Genomic DNA, 21,362 nt, shown 5'->3' on the forward strand with positions numbered 1-21,362 from the left:
ACTCCTTCCCTCTTACTTCTAAGGTACTTTCAATATTAGCAAGCAAAAAACAGTGGTTAATAGTTTAATAGTAGTTTTCTTGTTTGATTTTCTCTTTATACGCTCAGATGATGGAATCACAGAATGGTTTGGGTTGGAAGTGACCTTTAAAGATCATCTAGTCCAACTCCCCTGCCATGGGCAGGGACATCTTCAACTAGATCAGGTTGCTCAAAGCCCCATCCAACCTCACCTTGAACGCTTCCAGGGATGGGGCATCCACAACTTCTCTGGGAAACCTGTTCCAGTGTCTCACCATCCTTCTCATAAAAAAATTTCTTCCTTATGTCCAATCTAAACCTACCCTCTTTCAGTTTAAAACTGTTGCCCCTTGTCCTGTCACTACAGGCCCTGGTAAAGAGTCTCTCTCTGTCTTTCTTATAAGCCCCCTTTAGGTATTGAAAGGCCACAATAAGGTCTCTGTGGAGCCTCCTCTTCTCCAGTCTGAACAACCCCAACTCTCTCAGCCTTTTCTCATAGCAGAGGTGTTCCATCCTTCTCACCATTTTCGTGGCCCTCCTCTGGACCAGCTTGAGCAGGTCCATGTCTTTCTTGTGCTAGGGACCTCAGAGCTGGACGCAGCACTCCAGGTGGGATCTCACGAGAGCAGAGTAGAGGGGCAGAATCACCTCCCTCGACCTGCTGGCCACGCTTCTTGTGATGCAGCCCAGGATATGTTTGGCTTTCTGGGCTGCGAGAGCACATTGCTGGCTCACATCCAGCTTTTCATCCACCAGTACCTCCAAGTCCTTCTCGGCAGGGCCACACGCAATCCCTTAGTCCCACAGCCTGTATTGATACTGAGGGTTGCCTCGACCCAGGTGCAGGACCTTGCACTTGTCCTTTCTGAACTTCATGAGGTTTCAGATGGTTGAAAGCATTTTGCCAACCTAACAACATCCACTGTAGGCCCACGTGTAGTAAAGGTGAGAAAATTTTTAAAAAATAGCTAAAAGACAAAAGTTGTTGTAAGAAAATGTTCCTTGATATTCCCTGGACATGTTCTTAATTGTACACTTTAAATGAAAGAAAAGGAAATACTTCAAACCTTTCATATAGCTCATGCATTATGTAAGAGATTTATTTACCTTTCAAGCAGGTTACATAGGTGATTTTAATGCATTTTCCCAATAGAAAATTTATTTATTGACGAAACTTCATGATTCTTCAATATCACAGAGGGAAGGAAGATTTAGGGGGGAAAAAAAAAGTTCCGAAGCCCTGAGGCCTAGAAAAATACAAGAATAATGAGCTTAGAAGAATTAGTGGTCAGAAAGTTCCACCAAAAAGACAGTGAATTAAATTACAGAGTATTTTTACAGCAAGTCGGGAGTCCAAAATGTGAGTAATACTATAGCAGGATCAATGAGGACAAAGGAAAGAGCAATAAGACTGCATACAATGCCAGAACTGCTTATGGGGCAAAATGTATGAGCCAGGAGTTCTCATTTGCAGCCCACACACTGACACAGCATCACTTTTTTTGTTCTCACATGTTCACAGTCAGTTACAAAGCCAACAGCACTTGCATGGCAGCTAAAAATGAGTGTATTTCTTCTCAATAAGGTGCTACACAGTGATACTGCCATGCATATTTTTTAAAGCTAATCTTTTTCTTCATAACTTCGACCTATAGCAGATTCAAGCTGTGTTTCTGATAGGTCCTAATTTTCTTAACGCCTGCATAAAATGAAACTAATGAAATATAGAAGAAAACCTTCGTAATGAGCATCTAGGGCTTATTAATAGAAATGTGATAGGCAGTACTATTCATTGTGTGACTGATAAATACCTGGAGCAAAATAAGGAGCAATGTCTAAATTTGAGGGTTCATTTTTATAATAAGTTTTGTATTTTTAAGGAAGATGGACATGTGAATTTTCCACAGAACATTTTGGTGCTCTGTGAAGTTTGCCTTTCTATATAAAGAGCTCATCTATATTTGTTTCCCACATGCTTCCAAGAATGATGTAGCATCTGAAATTAAAAATATTTTTCAGTAACTATCTTATGAAGGCTATCACTGCTGACAAAACAGGAGAAGGAGAGAACTGTAAGCACACGTTTTTGCAGTTGCATATAAGTGCAAGTTTTGAAGAAATTGTAAATCCCATATACTATAAAGTTGGAAAACATTTAGTTTACAAACAGGCAGAGAAGAAAAGCATGGGAGAGAATAAAACACTGCCACGTTCGATGGCTATTGAGAGGCAGCTCTACTTGTTGCCAAGTGGTTTTACCTTTTTTATGTGGTTATCTTTTGTGCATATAAATTCTTTGGTTTTGCATGGGTGATTGAGAAAGAGGTCTCAGAAGCCGAAGTCTTACTTGCTGTCAACGGAGCGGTTTTAAATTTAAGCACGGAATCAATCAAAGTGCAGTTTCGCTCCCACACTAGCTTCTCTCTTACAAAGTGAGAGCAACTGGAATCAGATTACTTAATGGCTCAAAGGGGCACGTGTTGAACAGTTTGGGCCTAAAATTTAATTGCCATAAAATAGTTTTTCTTTATTAAATGCCTGATTTTGGGATTATTAATTATTGTTGAGCACTTTATAAAAGGACTGTTTTTCTTAGTATCCACAAAGAGGCCAGGCTGTTTATTAAATTGTCCTGCTCCTACTCAGTGGCCCCAGTGCTTGCCAGTTTTAGCTGAAAGGTATGGGAGATGTCACTACGTTGCCAGATCATGTAATGATCATAATTTTGCAGAAGAGTTACGATTCTGGCAAAAGAGAACATATTGCTGTGCTTTCTGGCCAAGGGATTTCCCCTCCTCTTGCAACAGACGTAACAACTTTGCAGACAGGAGTATCCAAATGCAGGGCTGACAGCGGAGCTGGAGACCCTCCAGCTCCCTCCTCTCTGGGCCACCCTTTTGACCTGCAGGTCAGGCTTCTCTCCTGCTTGTCTGAACTGTCACACAAGACGTGATTACCTACTTTTTAAAACAAATTTAGTTTGTAAAACTCAGAAGAATCTCACCATGATAAACAAAAATAAATAAATAAATAAATAAATAAATAATCAACCCCAAACCAACCAACCAACAAAACAGAAGATGGAGCCAGAGAGCAGCTTTTAAAACAAATTGCCAGGGAAGAAGATGGGGAAATTCAGTTTGCTCCAACTCCCAAGCTTCAAACAAGGCTGCAGATGAGGAATTGGAGAAAGTCCTCCAAGACTGTGGTGTGGCACGAGGGGATGGAAAGTGGCTCCACTGTGTGTGAATGCATCGGTTCAAACCAGTACTGCTTCTTCCCAGAGGTCTTCCGTCATCATCCTGTACATGAATACATGAGCCAGCGTTATTGCGCATAGGCAGGCAGCTTAATTCTGCTCTATCCAAATCAAAGGAGTGAAAGTCAACCCACATCAAGAATCTAAAGGCCAAAACTAACAGAGGGAAGGATGTTTCATTTACCATGGTGGCATGCCAAAACGCAGAGTAAGAGAGATGACGCTAAGAAACAAAGATGAGGTAATATTAATTCAGTATAAAGTAAGCTGCATTTTTCAGCTTGTTTTTCACTCTGTTACTGACAGATACACTCTTCCAAGAAAGTCTGAATAATCCAAGCATACCATACTAGTAACCACACTTTCTACCAATTTAGAATTTGTTAACAAGAAAAAGAACCTTTAGATGAAGTAGTCATATGAATTTCCTTCCATGTAATTTTATGGTTACCTGCAAAAAGCACATACCAGAGGAGCATCATATAATTTTAATCCTACAATTTTTTTGAATGTAGAAAAATAACGGAATAAGCTTGCTTTTCTTGGCTTCAAATTCAGTTACTGAGTCGTCTTACTTTTGGTCCTAGCAATATTTTTAATCCATGCAATTTGACCTGAAAGCTATGGCAGAAAATGAAAAAAATCCACTAAGAAGTATTTATAAGATTTATTTCCTTGATTTTTTTTTTCAGTTATATGGGGAAACACTTTTCTAAACTACTCTAATTTTGCTTCTCTAGGTGCTCATTAAACTTGATGTCTACAGTGATTCTAACTTGAAGTCTTTTTGTCCATTAGTTTCTGTCATTATAGGAAAATTGTTTTTTAAAAGTTTTTGATTGAATTGTGTGTGGCAACAGTAGATCTGGGAGAACACTCGGGTCTTGTTGGTAATTTCAATGCCTTTTCCACCATTACGACAATATTCTTTTAGCCTGTCGGGTAGAAAGCAGGAGGAAGCTCCAGGTTCCCATCTCACTTTGAAATCTTTCTATTTCTTCTCTGCTTCCTTCCTCCTCTCCCCAGTTTTCCATGCATTACTTTTTCTTCCCTCAGTCACAGCAAAACTGCTTTTGTGTGCAATAATTTCCCAACCATATTTCCCTATCTTATAAGGGAGAGTAGAGCGTTGACCTCAAGTTTTGGACACCTGGTAAAGTGATGTACTAGACCTCAGGATACCTTTCTATTATTCAAGTCCCTTCCTGGTCTTGCGGAGGAAGTCACCATTACAGATAAGCTTTAAAATATGCCCTTCAGATTTTTATCTTGACTGGCCACTACAGCCTCTCTTGCATTGTGGGACTTTTGGGTTGTGGGGTTGTTTTTTGTTTTTTCTCCCCAAAGGGTAACTTATTTCCAACGATCAAACCTTTATATAAGCATATATTTGATTCCAGCATATTATTGTTTGGCTTTGGTCTCAAATGCATGCTCCCCATTCAGTGTTTTCCTCCAAACAGTGTCTTAAACCTTGAAGGAATGGTGTTGGACCTGAAACTGTTTAAGGATATAGGAGAGACAAGGTTAACAGGGAAATGTAATATGTCTCAATAGACAATTGAAGAAAATCCAGCTAATTTGGGGGATACATAGGACCTACTTCTAGTCCTGTGAACTCTGCCTTTTCCTATCAAGACATTAATTTTCTCCATTACTTGCTTTCTTAAAGGCCTGTTTGGTAAAATTATTCTAGGTCTCCCAAGAGCCGGCAGCCTGTTGTCTCCAGCTTACAGTCAGCCCCTGTTTATCTGTCAGGGATGCACAGTGCCCAGTCTTGAATGCAAAGAACTGCGAAGACAGCAGACCTTGCCAGACTTCAGTTTTAAAAGACATTTTTAGATATACATCCATCCTGAAAACTATCAAGTATATCGACATCCTCAAAGAATATCTTTAACGTCTCATCAAGCAGCAAGACAGGCATTTCTAGCTGTAGGTCTAGCCTAGGACCGCAGGATCATCCATAGCGGTAAGAGGATTGGTCTTTGCCTCTTTAGTAGTAGTTCTAAGAATTGTGAGAGAGAGATGTTATCTAATGTGATCACACATCCTCTGGGAAACAGTTTGAGTCTGCAGATTCATTTCCTATAAGCTGTTATACAGCCATCGGCTGTTGCTGACCGGACCTTTCCCTCCACAGAACACTTGTGAACCTCAAATAGTTTAGTTGAGTAAAGCTTAAATGTCTTGTTGTGGTCTTGCAGATATGGCTGGTGTGTCTAGCATAACACAGATTACTAAACATTGTGAAAATTTAGCTTCTGCCCCAAAGAATTTACTATGTCTTTCCTCTGTTGCCTATATCTACTAAGTGCCGAGCGGGCTATCAGGATTTGCTCTGTTGCTGACGCTGCTGTATGTTACTCCCAGAGAAAAAAGTAAACTCCTGATCTTTGAGTTTTTCGTACCTGAACTCTTACAAGTCTCCTCAGTTTTTCTGCTGATGGGCAGGAGCACTGAATTTTTCACAGAGAACTGCTGCTTGTCGGCTTAGTGTGGGTATATTTAAAATTACAGCTGAAATAACGCTTTCCAATCTGCTGACAACTTCTGCAATGTAGGACAACAGTTCAGACATTGAGCATGATTTTCCAGAATCTTTTAAGACAGATTATGAAAGTTTGACGTATACCTCAGGAAGAAGTGCTTTTTCACTGGCTTTAGCACAGAGCTTTGGGTAAGTTATCTGACCTTCTTGGACCTCAATGAATCCATCGGGAAGAGTGAGTGAAAAGTAGCACCCTGCTGAAAATGAGCTGCTGGAAGCCTGTGGCGTTTCCCTTAGGAATAAGCTCTCCGACAGTGAGTTTCTACTGCTATCGCCGCGCTGCAAACCTGCCACCAATCCCGGCCTGCCGCAAGGCTTTGTGCTGACCGTTACCTCTGCCCGCCCTGCCCCTCCGTTTCATTTCACCCATATTCAACACCGAATACTGAAATTCTCGTAGCAATTGTTCAATTATGTAAACATTGTGCGATGCAGAAAACACCACAGAAAGTTTAGTACAGCAAGGTCCTGCTGTCTAACGTAGCAGCAGAAATGCCGTCTTCACCTCACGTGCTGACCTTCAGTCCCGAGATAAACTCAGATAGGAAAAAGTAATGTAAACAGAGGGACGCAATCGCCCCGTTTAATCTTTACTCCCCTTTCTTTCGCAAAAGGGTTCTTAGCAATGTGACGACGGGACGGACAGCAACGCAGCCCGACCGTGCCAACGGCGGAGCGCTAGGCACTTGTCAGAAGCGGGACACCTTTACCTGGCTGCCCCCCGAGGCGTACCCGCGGCCCTGGGCGGGCGGCCGTGGAAGGAGATGTGTGTAAGCCACCGTCTGTCCAACGGTTTTCCTTCACAGAGGCGCGGCGCAGCAGCCCGATGCTACGAGATGGCGGCGGGCGGCCGCCATTTTCCCCCCCTCAGACCACCGCGCCCCGCCCCGCCCGGCCCGGCCCGGCCCAGCCCAGCCCAGCCCGGCTCGGGGGCGGTGCTGCCGCCGCCGCCGCGTTGGTTCCTGCTTCCCAGGGAGCCCGCGGCGGCGCCCGGCTCCGGCAGGTCCCTCCTCCGCCTCGGCAGTGCGGGCCGCCTCCCCCGGCCGCAGCCTCCTCCGGCAGCAGCGGTGGTGCCCGCCGGCCCCGCGGCGCCCATGGCGGCGGAGCCTCAGCCCAAGGCGCTGACTCGCAAGCCCCTCCTGCTCAACAAAGTGGAGGGCTCGCAGGAGGTGGTGAACATGGCAGCGATAGTGCCCAAGGAGGATGGGGTCATCAGCGTCTCCGAGGACAGGTACCGGGAGCGGGCGTCCACAGCTCCTGTGGGGCCGCGGCGGTGCTTTGTCACCTCCACCGTCACCCGTCGGTGATGGTGGTGGTGGACCTGCGGTGGGTCCTGAGGTGGTGGTCCACCCATCACGGGTCCCACTATCACAGACGAGTGATGGTGGTGATGGACCACCATCACTGGTGTGACTGTAGTCTCCACCACCGGAGCCCAGGCAAGCCTCAGCGGGTCGCGGTGGTCCAGCATGGGGACGTTGCTTTAGGCAGAAGCATCTGGTCCTGGAGGGGAAGGAGCTTGGGGCAGGGGACCCCAGCTTGGTGTCCATCTCCTCCTCCACCGCCATGTGGGTCAGGGCAGTGAGTGGGCTGGGGCCCTGCTGGAACTTGCAGGACTTGAGTGACTTTTCTTAACGTGGGTAAAATGGGGTTTGAGATAGCCTTCATCACAAGGATTGCCGGGGAGGCTGTGGAGGAGATCTTTGACCTTGCCTGAAGATTGCGGTGGCATGGGCTAAAACAGTAGTTTTGGTTCCCGTTTCCCCTCTCCGAACATTTCTTGGTAATTGTTTAAAAACACCATGTGTCAGTGATAAGATCTTGGAGTTCAGTCCCGTGTTGTAAAGCTGCCAAAGAGGAGAATGTTTTCAGGCTGAATGTTTAGCTGGGCTTTGCGGGGTCTGAGGCTGCCCAGAGGCAGCTCTGTCTCTTCTGAAAGAGCTCAAACTTAATTCAGCCCTGCAGCTGGAGCTTCAAAACTCCATCCTGAAGGTGCCTGCCTTTAAAGTAAGAGCTTATTTTTCTTGCGAAGTCCATAAATAATTATTTTAAGCAGAGTTTCTTTGCAACTCGGGTGCATGGTGTAACCTGTGTCCCCAGCTTGAAAGACAAATGTTGACCAGTGTGTGAATATGTTTCTATTCTCAAGTTTTTTTTTTTTGGTGGACTGTTTAACTTGGTGCCTGTTATCCTGTTAAGTGTCTGCTTTTATGTCTCTGCTAGCTTTTTGGAAAGCTGGCAGTATTTCTTTCATCTTGTCTTTGTCCTCACTGTAAGTTAGTTTTCAGCTAGTTGTCAAATATGTGCAAATTTAAGACCATTTAAGTTCATTTAAGCTGTGGTCTCCAAGTGAACTCTCATGCCTCATAGCAAGAGAAACTGAGCCACATAAAACAAGTACACTGTCAAAGGGACTTTAAGCAGAGTTTTACATTACTACGTGCTCACAATATTATTGTCTTTACATTTTTTTATGTATTTGTTGTCAAGCTGAATAAAGCTTGAGTGTGTTTTGGTTCCTTGTAGCTTGTTAGGCTTACTCAGCCAATTCTTTTTACCTGTAAGAAAGTATTCCTGAAGTTCGTTGGTTCTCATATTGGTGTCTCTCTCAATCTCTGCCTCTTCCCCCTGCCTTAAAAAAAAAAAAAAAGCAGCTTCTGCTGTTTTAGCACGTATGAATTGTTGGGAATAGGTTGATGCTCCAGGTCGATATTTCTGTGTAGAGAAAGGGATTGATCAGAGATCTTTGTTTCACTAATAACTGAGATGTCAGGTTCAAGAAACAAGCAGTGAAGTGGAGACCAGGGGTTTCAAGCTAAGAAACTCGCTAGTTCATGAGCAACCATCCCTCGTCCTTCCTATCCCAGAGCAAACTCCTGCTGTAGGTCAGTTAGGTCCTGCTTGCTGATGAAACCAGGTAAAGAAATCTGCTGCTAGATGTGTTGCTAGATGTCTAAAGTTTTGCTAGTGATACAGGATAGCTCTACGGACATTAAAATACTGTAGTAAGTCTGGAGGTTCCCAGGCTATTTTCTGTTCAAAGGCACTAACCAAGTAATTTGCCTGCTTGTGGGGCTGGTTTGCAGTGTCTTTGAGATGCTATAAGCGATGGTCGTGCCTTTTATTTCTTTAGGCGTGAAGATGTTGAGTGATGGCTTTTTCTTTCATTTTCCACCTGCATTAGCATTTTAATTGTAATTAAAAGGTTCAGAGTCTAAAACTTATTTGGAAGGAATAGTAGGTTGGGAGTCAAACTTGGAGGTTTCAGGATACATGGGGTGGAAACATAGCTTACCAGACTTTCAATACATGTGGCTTACGGTTAGGCTTGTGCAGATCCTTTGGTACCTTTTCCTGTTGGGACCTGCCTTCTAGTGTTAGTGTTGACATGGTTGTTTAAGGGCCTTGGAATGTGGAGGGCTTCTAGAGATTCCTGGGAACTGTAAAGGACGGTTATGGAGATGTTATCTGTCTCTTTACTTGTTAGCCAAATAAGTGAGTTTTGGCCATGTTTCCCAGCCTCTGATATGTACTGCTCATGTGAGAGAAATGCTCTGAAACTTTAGCAGAGAGCTTCAGCTGGAACGACTCGCCATCTCCAGCACTTGCTTCAGGCTGGGGAGGACGGGTCTTCTGGAGACCAAGAGCAGGGAGGTCTCCATTGGTTCGCTGGTTAATGGCTGAACGTATCATTGTTGAAGTTGCTAGTAGTCTTAACGTACGCAACAACTATGTATGGCTTTAAAGGTTTTCTTTAGTGCATGATGTGGCTCTATACCCGTAAACCCTTCAAAGCGGGAGCTCGGTCTCTAGTGTCTATTTTGTATGGCACCAGTGGTGTTATCTGCTTTTAAAAGACACGGAAGTGGTTTCAGCTATAGCTTGCAGACATAGTCATGCATTATATAGCCCTGAAACATTGTATTTTTAGCACATACATGCATGTATTTTAAGAAATAAAGTTAAAACTAAGTAATAATAGAGTGTGGTTATTCCTCATAAAGAATGGCATAGAGGGGGGAAAGAAGGAATCTCAGAGTCGCGAAATAGACTGAGCCTGTACCTCATTACAGTACAACTGGTGTGCATTGGGAGAGGTAAGATGTCATTTTATTTTTTTTTTTTCTAATAAAAAGGGATGCACCTGTGTAAGCAGGTGAGAGTTAAAGGAGTGGCAGCATTTGTTATCCAAGAATGTATAAATCTGATGCAGGAGGGCTTAAAGAAAGAAATTATTAGCTTTCATTCATGCTCTTTTGCCTGCCAGCAAACAGGTGGAATTAACAGACATGTATAGCCAAAGGTGTAGAGTCCTGAGTGATCCATAGCCTTGAATGCCCCAGGTGCTACACGTGAAGCGAAAGTGGGGTTTTCCTAATGTGCACAGCTGGCCATAAGCTGTCATCGGCTTCCTGTGTGTTAAAAGCATGTGCTACCGTTTCAAAATTGCTGAGCACCCTTGTCTTTTGTTGCCTTCAGAGGGAGGTGTGGGTGTTGGGCACGTCTGAAAAGTAGGTCACTGGCATGTCAAGTTCAGACATATCTAACTCCGTGCTCCAAAGAAGATTTAGTGTCTTTAGTCTTACCTGAGCATGGGTATATGGTGGGAGAGGTGCCCTGACTCACCCAGCTTTCAGTGCAAGCAGTTCTGCTTGGTGTTGGCACGCTTCTGTGTTTCTAATTCAGCTGGGTGTCTGATGAGCTGATCGTGTGTCGCTCTGCGAGGCTGGCAGGAGGGGGCTAAGTGTCATCGTGGTAAACCTGTACTTTGCCACTAGCCATCTTTTTTTCCTACTAGTTATATTGTAGGTGGGGAAATCTTAGATGTGTGCTGCTGTAGGCAACTTCCCTGATAATTATGAGCTCTGGTCTGTGCCCCCTTTTGAGTGGGAGTTTTGTGCTCGCTTCCATGCTACAGACCTTGGAAATGTAGGTGTTGCAGTCAAGAATTGTTCTCCTTGAACTATTCATGGGAGGTAAAAGCTTTCGTAGTCAACTGAAAATTGTCAAAATCCCTTCTTATTAAAACCCAGGCATTCTAGTCTCCTAAAAGGTGACAAAACCTAGGAGAAAAATATTTATGCCATAGGATATTTTTTTTTTTTAAATAAGGGAACAGAGACCTTTGTCTTCTCCACTACCTTGTCTTTGTCTTCTCCACTACTTTGTATCATCTTAAGTTCCTTTTGAACTGAGATGTCCCAGCTGCTTTGTATGGATCGCTGTATAAACAGTGAGCCCAGACTGTTTGTCATGTACATTCATATTAGTGTCTTAATCTCACATAGAGAAAACTGTGTAGAGCTTGTATTGCTAGATTTGGTTTACAGATCCAGTTTTTTAAATGCAGATGTGTACTTAAGAGGTTTTTAAATGCAGATGTGCACTTAAGCTGTTGTCCAAGGCTTGCCTTCTGGGTATGCTAACTAGCAGGTTTTTTTACGGGGGAGGGGGTGGGGGGGGGTGTACAAAAGATGAATGACTGTCTTATGTAGATGAAATCTTGACTTTGCTAAACTAATGGTGGACTAGGAATGGGAATGTGCATATCTGACAAGAAATGTGGGGGTTGTCTTTGGCGTCCTGCTGACATGCCTCCTAGCACGGAGAAGTGTGATCTTTCCACGCTTAAATATACCAAAAGCTATCTTTTGTTCTTTGTGGTTTTCTTGTCCTGATCCAGAACATAAAGCATATAGCATTATAGTTCACACCTTTGAAATACCTCTAATGGGAAGGTGGGATTCTCCACTCAGTGCTGCATCCAGGCAGGGTGCGAGGAACCGCAGACCCTCGGTAAAGTCTCTGGGTTTCCTCTCTCCTGTGGTGGAGTGGTCGACAGCGATTGCTTTTGCCCAGCAGTATGGTTGCAATGCAGGTCTGTGATTCTCATCCGAGCACAGGGTTATGTCACTGACGGCCGCTCTGCTTTGTGTGTGGCTGTTGGTTCACAGCAGAAGTGCAGGTGGTGTGAGAACTGATTTTGATGCTAGCTGTTTGTGTATGTTTATCGGCCTAAGCCTGTAGGTTTCACACCCTGGTTATTGCAGCATGAGCAGTAGTTTAAGCAGTGCAGAAGGTGTGGATGTTCTCCACAGGTGTAAAAAGACTTGTCCCTGCCTGGAGATTCTTTAAATTTTGATAAAAACATCAGTCGCCGCTAAAATTGTTGAAAGAAAATGAAGGAACTCTACATTAACAGCGCAAAGGTTTGTAAGAGACCTGTTGTTGTAGATACAACTTGTTTGCTCTGAATTTTTTCAAACTAATTGGATGTGTTGCAACTTGATGGCTGTGTTTGGAATAAAGCTCAGGGTGGAGGTTAACACTGGCTGTTTGAGTGAAAGAAGTGAATGCTGGCAAAAGGTTTAAGAGAAGACAGGAGGTCCAAAAGCTCTTGGAATCAGAAATTGTTGCAGATGTTGAAAAGTAACTGTTCCTGATTTGACTAACATGTATCCTTGTTGAGATGCCAAAATCCTGGGACTAGCACATAAAATGTTTTGCTGGGTACTTGTTGGGGAAAATAAACTCTACTTAGTAACTTGTGGGAGACTTTGCAGTGTAATTTTTAAAGCCCTTGTGGCACTTTGTGCCATCAGGAGATGACTTGTTGAGGTTTGCCAAAGCTTGTATATCCCTTGCCTTATGATGCTCTCGCCTGACTGCTTAGTGTCTGTTAAAGATTTAAAGCACTAGCATTTAGTCTTGCCTTTCTGATTTGAGCTATCCTGCAACTGCTAGCTCATGTAGGTCAATGCACAAATTGGTGCAACTCCTGCAGTTATATTAAGTTCATGTCTTAACTGCAAGGCGGCAGCTGCAAAAATGTGATATGATGTGGCTTGGACCATGACTTGTACAGACCCAGTTTCAGCAGCACAATTAGGCATCAAAATAGAGCAGAGCATTAGGTGCTTGAACTTTTAGCATCAGAGATTAAGTGGTTTTTACTCGCGTCTCTGTTTTAGAGATGATTTTTTATATAAAAGGTGTAGATGCATATATCTTATCTTACAAGCTTTATTTGGAATAAGAAGAGCTACTTAATACGCCTTCTGTTTGCCTTCTCGTAGCCTCTTTTTTCGCCAGTTACTGAACAACACTCTTGAGTTGCAGCAGGTTTCAGGATGGTGCATCCATCTCCCATATTAACCAGTTCTCGTTTTTCTTCTTGTCTTCCCTGACCCCGTCTTAATTTCACTGGCATCTGCTTACACAGAGACTGGATCTCTCATCAGTGTGTCTCGTATCTGTCAGGCTTGGTGACCTTCCCCTGCAGTCTCTCCAGTTCTGTAGCTGAACAACGCTCCTCGCTGAGAGGGGACTGCACAATGCCACCTCTGTGTGTTCCCTGCGGCCCCTGGAAGAAAAACAAATGCTGGTTATGGAGTATGTGCAGTACAGAGCCGGCATATAACTAAAAATGTACTGTTGCAGGAAACTCATTGGTTTTTCTCCTAAAGCTAAAGATGGCTAGAGGAGGCAGTGATGCTACAGCATTAAATGGCTGCAATACTTTAAAATAAAGGAGTTGCAACAGTTTTGAAGCTACCAGGCTAGTTCAGTAAGACCGGCCTTTCATTGAGGGTCACTTAGTGGACTGAAGGTCTCAAATAGAAGTTGTAGCACAGTAGGAATATGTCAGTAGCTTGTTTGACCTGCCTTATAGGATTTTGGTTGAGGCCAGCTCTTTGTTTTTTCTTTCCCTCTCTCCAGCTGCACATGTTCCTGCATGGTATCTTCCAACAGTGATCTGTGGACAGGTTTCCCAGCAACATCTTTCAGCTATGTGATAATACATGCAAGAGAACTGCTCAAAAGTGGCACAAGTTTTGTAAAACATTTTTTTGTGACAGTCTTAAGAGAAGTCAGAATATACTTGGCGGCTCAGGGAACAAATGGGAAGGAGAAAATGGGAGTGAATAATGCAGGCACGTGGTGCTTCTGTGCTCGGGAGCTCTAAAAACTTTGTAAATGATGCTCAATGCCCTAAGAAGAGCAACTGGTTTTTGCACAAGTATCTTCTGTACGTCACTGTGTTCTGTGCACCGTAACCTCTCAGATGTTGGAAGGCCATTCCCATAAAAGCACCCCAGAAGCCATGTTTAATTGCCTTGCCCATGGTGCTTCCATCACACACTTGTCAAATATGAGTGGGTGTATATAAAACTCTGCCAGTATCTGCGTGTATTTCCCCAGGGATTTGATGAGAATTGCACTAGTCCCTAGCGTAGTCTGTTGCAAAGACAGGAGCAAGAAAAACCACAGCTGTTTCCCTTCTGCATATGGTGTGAGGGAGGGATGGATGCAGCCATGGTGCCGCAGGATGCGGCAGGCAGGGATAGGGCACCGTGGGAGGGGATGGGAGCGGCAGCCACGGGGTGCTGAGAATAGCCACACACAGCGGGATGCATCCTGTTCAGCAGAGCCTTATCCTGCATGAGTCGTTTTAGGAAAAAGAAAATAAAACTTCCTTCTTTATACTTTTGTGAGGTGAAGTATGAAATGCAGTAAATGCGAAAACTATAAAACAAACATCCACACAGGAATGGAAAGTACCCCAGCAAACAGGTTGGGCGAGCGGCTGGAGCAAGCCTGGAGAATGAAAAGGACAATTTTGTGAAAGGAGAAGCAGGAGAGGGCAAGTTTACCAGGCAGCCCTCCAGGGAGGGAGCTTTATATAATCATGAAACCATATGCATCTCTCAGGGTTCTTCATATGTCACAGTCTGCATGCCTGATGGCTTGAAACTGTGCATAAATAATGGTCAAAGTGGATATTTGGCTATCAGAAAGCAGGTAATAAATTTTGCAAATTAGACTGTGCTGAAATTTTAGATAGACAAAATACAGCCTTCATCCTCATAAGAGGGAGAACAGTTGTGGAGGCTGGGTTAAAAAGGGTGGTGTTTTAATTTTTCTCTTAGTCAGGCTGCAGGAAATAGCGTTGTGTAACTAACCTTGGCCAGACTTTGAACATATGGGCTTTGCTTGTCATACCATGTGTATTCACCACTTAAATTAAGTTTTTCAGGGAACTCTTAAGGTTTTGAGCACTGAATCGAAGGCAATGCCAAAGCACAGTTCTGGATAAAAGAGCACTGCTGTTCTGCTGCCAAGTTTACCGGGAAGTTTGATCAAATGTTGTCTTTTATTCTCCAAAATCTGTACCATTCCCTCTTAGTGTGAGGTAAAAGATCAATGTTCTTAGCAGATTTTTGAAATAACGGTAGTGACCGATCAGCCCCAGAAGGCAATGCTTTTGACCTTTACAAGTCTGTAATAGCAGTTTCCTTAGGAGTTGAGTCCCGTGGAGAGAAATCTGAGAAAAGGCTGTCCTAATGTGAATTGGCCTATTTTGCCACCAGGTTGAATTATCTGGATTAGAATTATCTGGATTCAGGTGACAGAGTGAATACAGTGCCCTGTCTTGAAGGGATATGGAGAGAAGATCCTTGCCTGTGTTTAGAACATGACACATAATGAGATTTTGCACCTCCAGCAGTGAGTGCAAATTTGGTAAATTTACTTTCAGCTTCAAATTCATTTATAAGAGCAAATGAAGGCTTAATTGTATTCTTAAGCAGGTGGTGCATCAGCCTTGTGGAGTACTTTAGGGTCTTAAAGTAAAGAGCTTTTTTTTTAAAGCTTTAGTAAGGTCTAATCATGAGTTGGTGCTAAAGCTTTTACTTTAGCTTAAAAGGTAATAAGGTATAGCAAAAATATAACTTATGCAAGCTAATGCATGCTAGAGGATGGGAGATGAGAGAGGGTTTTGGTGTTGGTTCAGAGCAGTGATACATATCCTCCTGGTACAATGGTTTCAAGATTTAGATATATAGGTACCAATAGTCTTCGACTTCTACACTATTTAGCTTATCTGCGGCTTGGAATAAAAAACATATAGGCAGTGACTGAAAGAGGAAATCCAGTAGATTTATTGTGATGCAAGATAAGATGAAGCAGGAGAAAATGAAAATTAGTCTGTTCTGATGCTTTCCTTCTTGTCGCTGTTTAGCCTTTCTGAAGCAGTACAGCAAAGCTTATCTTATAGATGTCTCCTCTGATTTGAATGCTTCTCCGGGAATGTCTACACTGAGGTTTCTTGCCTCGCAGATGTCAGCTGACACTGCAAGGTCAAGTGTTGAACTCAATATTCTGTAAGGTATTTGCCTATATGCATGTTTCTAGGCCAGTTTATTATACAAAGATCCAGAAGGGATTGCCTTTTCATTTAACACAGTTGCCTCTTATCTCAGAAAACCATGTAATGTAATCCCTTTTAAGAGACAGGTCCTCATTAAGTATTTTGCCCCCTTTATGTATGTTGGAAACTTTAGGAATCTGTGCTGTGAAACTGGAAATGACGGCTTACATTTTACATATAACTAGTATGTGCTGAATTATCCTTACTTTACATATTTTCTTCTTGATTGTTAGTGTTATTAAGCTGTATCTTCTCATTCCCTTACTCCATCCCTGTTTTCCCATTGTTTGCAGGGAAATTCTGTCCCTGCTCTCAGCTCTGTTTTGCTAGAGCAAATGTGGGTTATGGAGTCCTCCAATCAGTGGTTCAAACTGACATTGCGAAGGCCTCATGTTTTGCAGCACCATGTGCATGGGATTGAATGAAAGTAGAATTTCCGAGGAGATGCTTTCTGCTTTGATGGTAAGGACATAGCCTGTAGTCCAGCCCAGCTTCTACTGTATGCAGGGTTGACTAAAGACAGCTGCAGCATTCTGGTGGCAGGCAAGGTCCTCTACATGATGTCTTGGCTGGGCTTACAAATCATGCCTTTGCTTCACTGGCCATTTCAGCATCTCTGCTATCAAAGGCTTATTGCTCTTCTGCAATTACTGGAACTCCAGTAGGAAAGCTCATGCCTGTGCTGTTCTCCAACATCAGGCATACAGCCCTTTTGCCTGCTCCTGTCCTGTTGGTCCCATTGCTTCAAACTCCTGTGGCACAGGAGTCCTTGGTCAGGCAGCAGCCTCTGTGTAGCCTGCTTTCTGCCAGCCAGCAGCTCAAGAGAAGGTGGAAGGGCCTTTGCTGAAGAGCCCTGCATTTGGCTTCTAGAGTTGAATGATGCCTATGCTTTTAGTACGCCACGGTAACAGTTTACTTTATCGGTATCTGCTTCTGCCTATGCTAAAAACTAGAGATCGAAGTAGGGCAGTGCAGTAGTACTAACATGGAGAAAAGAGGACTAAAGCTGGTTCAACATTAATTGTGTTGAGGGAGGAGGGTAAGAAGATAATGTATACGTCAAGTCGAAATCGACACCTTTGGCTTTATTGTACCCTAGCCCTGGACTAAAGTTATTTAATGACTGGAATTAAGAAGTTGATGCTTTTTGCTGCAGTGAAATGATGCATTTTATTCTGTTCCACTGAGCCCTATTTTATGTCCCATTCGGTCAGAATAACTATAATTAAGCTCCAAAAGTGCTTGTCGGGTCTACCAGAGCCTTGCTTGGGCTGGTCTGTGTGCTGCCTTAGCAGCTGAGGCTTTTAGCACTGTCTGACAAGCAAAAGCCTATCTGATATACCTCATGTTTTCTAGGTTGTATTGCATCTGAAGTCAGGAATAATAGGAGTTTTTGAGACTGCATTAGCTGCCGTTGGCGGCTAAAAGTGGACATATGCTGGATTTCTTTGGGCAGGAGAAAGCAGGGGAAGGAGTTAGCTTAAGCATATCAACTCCAATGGGTGGTAGAACCACTGTGCTTGGCACTGCGTGTTACGTAGCAGGGGCTGGTTACACAATATATAGGCACTAACCCATTTCCCAAGAAGAGCGTGCTCTCTTCCCTTCAGGAAATGAATCTGAGTTCATAAACAAATCTCTTCTCGCTAACTCCTGCAACTGCCAGTAAATGAAGAGGAATAGATGAATCCATCATCATGCTTTCAAAATATCAACTAGTAAATGATCCTGCTGGACTTCAGCAGGGACATCAGTTCAGTCTTGTGCAAACAATTACTGAACCTTCAGGTTCACACTCTGATTCCTGTTGTTGCTAGGTTTATGTGTAGCCAAAAACCAAAAGCACATAAAATTTTGGAGAGCTTGCTCTGGTCCTTGAAGTCCTGCAGCAGCCTGAGCTGCAACACACCGGCAGATGAGGAGCCCCATTGGGTGTGATGGGGTGTAGCAGGGACACGCTCTCAGCCCCACTGCAGGCAGGATTTCTGCAGGCTGCACAGCTGTGGACGTTGCTCTGGGGGACATTTGGGACCTCTGTTGTTTGGCATCTCATTTTCCCCTTTGTATGCTCTTTATGGTTGCTTGTATGGTGGGGGAAGCACATGACCAGCGGGAAGGCAGGAAATCCCACAGTAGCTTGTACCACTACTTCAGTTCCAAAGCGTTGGGTTTGGAAGATTAAAAGCAAAGGCAGGGTTTTTTTTGTTAGTCAAGAAGTTCTATAAATGCTGATGGTCATGGTCCTTAGGTTTCTGGCGGTTAACTTTTCCTCAAATACTGTGGCTAAGCCATACTAGGTATCAGAGAAAGCAGCAGAGAAAGGGAGTTATGAATGTACTGATTGTTTAAAAAAAATTTACATGCTGTAATGCTTGAAAATGCATGAACTTTATCTGAATTCTGAAAGCTCCTCTGTGATTTAGCATGCTTTTAACTCCTTCTTTCCCTGCTTCCCAGTAGGTTCTTTGGCAGATACGAGATAAGGTTAGTGTGGATTTCCTTAATAAGTTTTCATTAACAGGAAACCAAGCCAAGAAGTCTCCATCCCAGACTAGTTTCATCCACAGCATCCGTTTGGTCACAGCTTATATTCATCCTTCTAAAAACCTGATGAATTAAAAACTCTTTTTTGAGGAATCCGGAGTGAACATCGTTGTCTGCTTTTTACAAGGTGTGAACATGTCTGAATGAATGGCCCAAGGACTGCAAATGTTGAGGTCACCAGCAGGAAGCTTGGATAAACCTAACAAATGGCTTGGTCTGCCTCGATCAGTGTCTCCTATGGTCTTTGGCTTGCTCTAAAACCAAGCTTGTGTTCATGTGCGGTTTTTGACATGAACAGACATTTTTACATGTTTAAAGAGACAGATTTTTTTTTTTTTAGAAACAAGTGTAATTGTTTTTCAGCTCTTAATCACAAAACCAGGACTATTAATATGTAGGCAAGTGTTTTGTATACAAAGTGATGTGGGAGAAGTAGATGAATAACCATTTTGACAAAAATTCTGGGTTTTGGAAAAGCAAATGACATGGGTAATTGCTTAGTGATCAGTATTTGAGTGTTTTGCATGTGGATTAAAAAGTGAAAACAGTGTTTTCAAAAAGCAGTGTGTGCGCATGTATTGAGACCTCAGACTCAACGGTATTCTTCCAGAGATAAATGATACTGCCCGTGTTTTCAGGCAGGCTTCTAATTTGCAAGGCAGCCATTGTGTTTCTCTGAAGCATTATCCTGGCAATGGTTTTCTTTTTCTTTCTAGTTTGATTTCCCTTTATGGCTGTGTGAGATGACTCTAAGCCAGAAATTGCTGTTTATTCAATTGCTGGCCAATGCCTTTACACTGCCCTCAGGCTAATAAACATGAAGGAGGGTAAGTGGGGAAAATATGGACCACCTTGAGATATTCTTGTGGGGTACAAGGTAACAAGAAAGAAGGGCTCTTGTGAGCAGAGACAGCAAACCCCTTCTTGTTCCAACTTTCCAATTATTCTAAACAAGCCCAATATTGCACAGGGTGGTAGGGCGGACTTCAGTGGGATCAGTATTGTTTCCTCTTTTCAATGACTGCATGAACGAGCTGGGGAGAAATGGGCAGCTGAACCCAGGGCCAGTTGCTATAATGACTGTATTTCTAATAAATTAAATAGTGCCAAGGTATGTTTTCAGGAACAGGGATCTGGCTGGCTGTATTGTATGGTTGTTGGTACCAGGCACTGTTCTTGCTATGAGCCAATTTGCACAGTGTCAAACAATCCCCAGACAGGGTCTGGGAGTCAGCTTCGACCAGGGACCGTTCCCAGTACACAGCTTGGATGCAGCTGCTGGTTTCTATGCCAGGTGGCCTCACTGTCAGAGACTGGTCCCAGACCCATGTCATTTATTAATCTAGGTGTATTCAACGTCTCCGGGGCACCCAGGTCATGTGGCCATCTCTGCTGGTAGGGACTCAGATTGCCTACAGCAAATTGGTTCTGTGATTTAAAAAAAAAACCAAAAAAACCAATCAACCAAAAACCCAAAACAACCAACCAAAAAACCAAACAAAGCTGCTGATTTAAATAAGACAGAGCCCTTAAACCGGGTCTGTCTGTAAACATTTCTGCTGGTTTGAGATCTGTGACAATAAGTTTAAAAAGCCTGAATTTGAGACCAAAAATAGTTTGAGACTCTTAAGACTAACTTCAACCAGATGTCCCGGGGAGGGCAGGTCTCCCGGGGCTGTGACGCTGAGCAGAACTGCATACACTGCCAAATTCCTCTGTGCGACATTGACCAGCGACCCACGGGGCCGCAGCCAGGGTTGGAACCCAGCTGGAGCACTGAGGTGGCACTCATGGCCTCTGTGGCCATGCCCTCCATCAGACCCCTGTGTTTGCTTGCTGTACCACCTGAGGCTTAAGCACTGCACCTGTAACCTGTGTAAGTACATCTCCTCACATTCCTCAACAGCCATCAAGATAACTTGTCTCCACAAGTCTTTGCTTCTGACACCCAGGGAAGTATCTTTGACTGGTTTCAGCAGAGCATTGCCTCATCATGTCCTGTAGGTCTGGGAGACGGGACATGAATGCTTCTTTACACGCCAGCTCATTCCCTGCTTACACTGTCCTAGGGTGGCATCCTTCCAGCAGGCTTGGAGTCATTGCAGCTGCACTGGGGCTGCTCCATGTGCTGCCAGTAGAAGAGCCTAGGCTTCACTTCTGATAAGTGTGTCAGTCCCTCCACTGTTGCAGGCCAAGTGAAAGCTTTGGTCCTGTATTTTTGAAGTTATAGAACAGTGCTAAGCTGTAGTAATACCCAATTTTAAAATGCAAGCTACTAATCATCTACCCCTTTGAAACACATATACAGTTGGGTGTTACATGCTGAAGCGAGAATTCTTCATCGGAGTGATTCAAATGTAAAGCAAAGCTTGGAGAAGATCAAGGAAGTCCAGAGACCCTCTGCGAGGAGGCTTTACCTAAGCTTTTCATCTTTGAAAAGACCTTCAGTCACAAAAATGACATTTCTGCTCACTTCAGTCCCTGAAATACTTGAAATAAGTTGGGGATACAGTTGCCACAGACCTTAATCCAAGCATTGTTTCCCACCCATACATCTTTTCATGTAACCAAGGCTTCAATAAGATCTTTGGTGTTGCTGCTAAATGACTATAGAAAACTTGAAAAAGATATGTAGATTCTATTTAAAACTTCAAGGTGGATAGAAGATAAGGGACTTTTATTTTCTTTTGTGGCATCACCAGTTCTACTAGAACCAAGAAGAGGAAGTGTGCTATTTCAATAGCGTGTGAGGTTCTCTACCAGAGAAAAGCATAGGAA

General features: G+C 43.5%; 1 protein-coding gene and 1 long non-coding RNA gene across 8 annotated transcripts in view; one reads left to right on the top strand and one right to left on the bottom strand.

The window, feature by feature from the left end:
• Positions 1-1,123: 1,123 nt before the first annotated feature.
• Positions 1,124-6,681, bottom strand: LOC148055899 (uncharacterized). The gene is made up of 3 exons (XR_015704890.1): positions 6,541-6,681; positions 5,691-5,832; positions 1,124-3,322 (listed from the first exon to the last, which is right to left on the bottom strand). It is a non-coding gene; the product is annotated as an uncharacterized LOC148055899 (long non-coding RNA).
• A 100-nt stretch (positions 6,682-6,781) lies between these two features.
• The window catches only part of WDFY2 (WD repeat and FYVE domain containing 2), a 73,167-nt gene continuing 58,586 nt past the window's right edge, over positions 6,782-21,362 (top strand). For all 7 annotated transcript variants that reach the window (XR_015705087.1, XR_015705086.1, XR_015705089.1 and 4 more), the window contains exon 1: positions 6,782-7,061. Coding sequence is in view for 1 of the 7 variants with exons in the window: in XM_009463070.2 (XP_009461345.1) it covers positions 6,925-7,061 (137 nt within the window). In the remaining 6 variants the exon portion in view is untranslated. The remainder of the gene's footprint in view (positions 7,062-21,362) is intronic.

This window comes from Nipponia nippon, unplaced genomic scaffold, assembly GCF_047370975.1.
Source record: "Nipponia nippon isolate SJK-2023a ecotype South Korea unplaced genomic scaffold, ASM4737097v1 scaffold_2, whole genome shotgun sequence".
In the NCBI taxonomy this organism is placed as follows: Eukaryota; Metazoa; Chordata; class Aves; order Pelecaniformes; family Threskiornithidae; genus Nipponia; species Nipponia nippon.